The sequence below is a fragment of the Budorcas taxicolor genome, chromosome 1 (assembly GCF_023091745.1).
Source record: "Budorcas taxicolor isolate Tak-1 chromosome 1, Takin1.1, whole genome shotgun sequence".
In the NCBI taxonomy this organism is placed as follows: domain Eukaryota; kingdom Metazoa; phylum Chordata; class Mammalia; order Artiodactyla; family Bovidae; genus Budorcas; species Budorcas taxicolor.
Genome location: NC_068910.1, coordinates 137,869,012 through 137,873,307, shown reverse-complemented (window position 1 = coordinate 137,873,307; position 4,296 = coordinate 137,869,012). Strand labels below are relative to the sequence as shown.

The following is a 4,296-nucleotide window of genomic DNA, read 5'->3' as shown; positions in this document are numbered from 1 at the left end:
GGAGTCTAAGAGGGAAATCACTTAGATCGTTTCGTAACTCACACCCTTACACACATTCCCCGTTCTAACCACTGCATTTATAACCTTTAATCCCTGTCCTTCTAAACCTTTAAAAATATATATTTCAAATGAACTTATTACTGGCAAAGCAGCTCTATTACATATGAAAGGAAATAAAGAGCAAAGGCCGAAGCCCCAAGAGAAATAAACTAGAGCAAACCCAATGCGGAAAAATCCTTTCTAAAGCAAAGGCCAGCGGGGAGAGTAGCAAAGGGTTAAAATCCTTTTGATTGACGTTGTAGCCTCTGGTGCCCCGGGCTCAGGCGCGCGCCATTGGCCGCCAGGCCTTGTGCCTGGCGGCCAATGGGGGGGCGCGGTCCACGAGCGGTGCCGCGTGTCTCCTCCTCCCATTGGCTGAAAGTTACTGTGGGAAAGAAAGTTTGGGAAGTTTCACACGAGCCGTTCGCGTGCAGTCCCAGATATATATAGAGGCCGCCAGGGCCTGGGGATCACAGAGGATCCGGAGCTGGTGCTGATAACAGCGGAATCCCCCGTCTACCTCTCTCCTTGGTCCTGGAATTGCGCTACCGATCACCAAGTAGCCATAAGATATTATAATAAACCCTCAGCACTTGCTCAGTAGTTTTGAGAAAGTATAAAGTAAAAGGGACATAAGCAAGACAGTTTTTTTGTGTGTGAAGAACTCCAAAAATAAAATTCTCTAGGGATTAAAAAAAGAAAAAGAAAATGCCAGCTGATATAATGGAGAAAAACTCCTCGTCCCCGGTGGCTGCTACCCCAGCCAGTGTCAACACGACACCGGATAAACCAAAGACAGCATCTGAGCACAGAAAGGTAAGGGCAGTACCTGTATTTCCCTGCACCCCCAAGAAATTAAGTCGGGGTTGGGGGCTCTTTTCTCCCTTAAAATCGCGGGGAGAAATGGCAGGTCCCATGGGAACTCAAGCGCTCTTTTTTAAAAATTTTCTTTACAGTCATCAAAGCCTATCATGGAGAAAAGACGAAGAGCAAGAATAAATGAAAGTCTGAGCCAGCTAAAAACACTGATTTTGGATGCTCTTAAAAAAGATGTAAGTGGGTAATTCTTTTTTTCTCTCTCTCCCAGGTATTAAGAATGAAATCCCCTTTGCCTGCGGGGTCTTCCCTGCCTGCACTGCATTCTCAGAGGCGGGAGAGCTAGGCCCCTCTAGCCGAGGTCTAGGGCTGTCGCCGCCGTGGCCAGGGGGAGGGACGGACCCCCACCATTCCGAAACCTCTGGCGAGGCTCTCACTTTCCTCCTTTGCCTCCTCTTCTGTGCAGAGTTCGCGGCATTCCAAGCTGGAGAAGGCGGACATTCTGGAAATGACAGTGAAACACCTCCGGAACCTGCAGCGGGCACAGATGACGGGTGAGAGCGGCTCGCCGCGTCCCCCTCTGCGGGCGTCTCTCTCGCCCCGCGGTGATTTCTTCCAGACTTCCGCCCGTGGTTGTGAGAGGCATTCAGCTACATTTTACTGCCTTGGCTCACTCTTGCGTTCCCACGGTCTGGGGCTTATTTATAGCCACAACTCCAAGTTGTTACTGTTCCGGAAAGGGAGGGAGAGAGGTTGTAGTGGCGAGGGCGGCGGGCGGCGGGCGGCTTGGCAGTGGGGGAAGCGGATGGGGGGGTGAAAGGATTTAGAACCGTGGTGGTTTTTAAGCTGCGTGGGGCTTGGGGTCATCTAGTTTAGCACGCCCTCCTCGCCCGCTACATAAGGGGAAATAAGGCTCGGATGGTGCAGAAGAGGGGGAAGGGCACTATCCAAGGTCACATCGTGCGGGGGTGGGGAGGAGGCAAATTTGAGGCTTCAGATCGGGTTAAATGAAGCGACAGGGAATGGAGAGGGAGCGTCTCGGGGTCGGTCGCCAAGCTAGTGTGGCGAGGTGGAGGGTTTTTCTAAACCCAGCCGGCTACCCAGAGGCAGTTCCGCGGGCGGGTGGTCAGGGAGGCGCGCCGCGAGGACCTCCCAGGGCGGAGGCGGTGGCTTCGGGGCCAGGGCCGTTCGGTGACCCATCCGTCTCCTTCTGGCCCGCAGCCGCGCTAAGCACAGACCCGAGCGTGCTGGGGAAGTACCGCGCCGGCTTCAGCGAGTGCATGAACGAGGTGACCCGCTTCCTGTCCACGTGTGAGGGCGTTAACACGGAGGTGCGCACCCGACTCCTCGGCCACCTGGCCAACTGCATGACCCAGATCAACGCCATGACCTACCCAGGGCAGCCGCACCCCGCCTTGCAGGCGCCGCCGCCGCCCCCGCCAGGACCTGGCGGCCCGCAGCACGCGCCGTTCGCGCCGCCGCCGCCGCTCGTGCCGATCCCCGGGGGTGCGGCGCCCCCTCCCGGCGGCGCGCCCTGCAAGCTGGGCAGCCCTGCTGGAGAGGCGGCTAAGGTGTTCGGCGGCTTCCAGGTGGTGCCGGCTCCCGACGGCCAGTTTGCCTTCCTCATCCCTAATGGGGCCTTCGCTCACAGCGGCCCAGTCATCCCAGTCTACACCAGCAACAGCGGGACCTCGGTGGGCCCCAACGCAGTGTCACCTTCCAGCGGCCCCTCTCTCACGGCAGACTCCATGTGGAGACCGTGGCGGAACTGAGGGGCTCAGGCCATCCCTCCCCCTAAATTCCCCAAACCATCTCTCTTCCCTCGGGACGATAAACAGGAACTTGGACCATGAGAGAGAAGGGAGGACTTTTGAGGTTAAGTGGTTACTTTTTTTTTTTTTAATTTCTAAAGTTACTTTTTGTAGAGAGCTGTATTAAGTGACTGACCATGCACTATATTTGTATATATTTTATATGTTCATATTGGATTGCGCCTTTGTATGATAAAAGTTCAGATGACATTTCGTTTTTTACACGAGATTTCTTTTTTATGTGATGCCAAAGATGTTTGAAAATGCTCTTAAAATATCTTCCTTTTGGGAAGTTTATTTGAGAAAATATAATAAAAGTAAGAAGAGTGAAGGCTCTTATGTCTTAGAATTATTTCAGAATATGTAAAAATGAAGGTCTTGGCAGAATTTGAATTACACATAATCTGAGAATTCAGGAATTGGTTCCTTTTGTTATTAAAAGAACATTTTAAAAACCCATCAAGCCTTTTACCATGGCTCCTTGAGCTAAATTCCATTTAATTTGTGAGAACCCATCTGTTATGGCTTCCTTGATCAATTTGTGGTCAGTCTCTTAAAAGATTTCAAAACCCTTTTTAGTTGCAGGTGGGTAAAGTCATTCAGTCCTGGTTCTCATACTGGCTCCTGAGGAAGATGGAAGGGGGCTGAGTTCATGAAGTTAATCAATCCAGTACTCGGTGCCCGCCACACATTTAAGGGTGGCTCCTGCAGCACTAGTGCCCTAGGGCATCTCACCAGCATCCGAGTAAAAACAGTCTTCATAGCTGCAGCTACAGCCTTCAAGTGTTGGAGTCTTTCTCTAATTAAAGTCAATCCTTGCAGCTAGACATTTTCTGTACCAGCACCTAAAAGTTTGAAATGCCTCTCTGCACCCTCTTCAAGCAAGCTGAGAAGGTCAACAGATTCCTTCTGCCAAGGAACAGCTAGTTAGACTCCCAAGTGGAGCCCCAGTCCAGATGATTAACACCAGACATATGTTTTTGATAAGTTTCTGTGCTTGGCTCTAATAGAGAAAGCATGTGGAGGCCGTCCTGGCAAGCACACAGGCCATCTTCCCCTTTTAATACAAACAGCAAGCGACCCCTTTGCTTGGTCATGCCCCATTTCCAGGCAAGATGTGGGCTCCAGATAGAAGCAAAAGGGTTGTCTCGGGTTTCAGCTCACATAACCCTCCTTAACAAGTCCTAACTCAAAGCGGACAGCTTTAAACTGTGCCAGGATCTGCAGGGAATTTCTTCCAAATCCCATCACAAAGGCTTGTCAGATTTTGTCAGATTTGGCCAGGTGTTTGACTGCATCCAGGTGTTGGGGAAATGAAAACCACGAGCCCTGCGAGACCAGACACATCAGCCGCGCTGTGGGTCTGGCGGGCGCGCCCTCCTCCCGCACCGCCGGCCAGTCCTCCTCCCGGCCTGGCCCCTCCCGCCAGCCTCCTCTCACCGCCCCCACCCCCCTTCTCTTAGAAGGGCTTCTGGGAGGAGAAGGATGAGGCGGGAGAGATCAATCTTTGAAGCTTTCCTAACAAAGATAAAGCCAACGATTTTCTGTCTTATTTCAAAAGCTTCACCTCTCCCCTGCCTGGCTGGCCTTTCCCACAGGCCAGTGTGGAGAGCCGCTCTATCACTGGAAT

The 4,296-nt window shown here is 52.2% G+C and overlaps 1 protein-coding gene across 1 annotated transcript; it reads left to right on the top strand.

Moving 5' to 3' along the window:
* The first annotated feature begins 522 nt into the window (after window positions 1-522).
* Window positions 523-2,997, top strand: HES1 (hes family bHLH transcription factor 1). Its single transcript, XM_052639045.1, has 4 exons — window positions 523-855; window positions 996-1,091; window positions 1,322-1,409; window positions 2,077-2,997. Exons 1-4 carry the CDS (start codon window positions 748-750, stop codon window positions 2,625-2,627), a joined length of 843 nt encoding a protein of 280 aa, XP_052495005.1. The 5' UTR covers window positions 523-747; the 3' UTR covers window positions 2,628-2,997.
* Window positions 2,998-4,296: the final 1,299 nt, after the last annotated feature.

Bases quoted from the DNA above. Each gene is read 5' to 3' on its own strand.
- HES1 (XM_052639045.1), top strand. From the start codon at position 748: ATGCCAGCTGATATAATGGAGAAAAACTCCTCGTCCCCGGTGGCTGCT. The intron at 856-995 runs GTAAGGGCAGTA...TTTTCTTTACAG, and splicing joins CAGCATCTGAGCACAGAAAG to TCATCAAAGCCTATCATGGA. The intron at 1,092-1,321 runs GTAAGTGGGTAA...TCTTCTGTGCAG, and splicing joins TGGATGCTCTTAAAAAAGAT to AGTTCGCGGCATTCCAAGCT.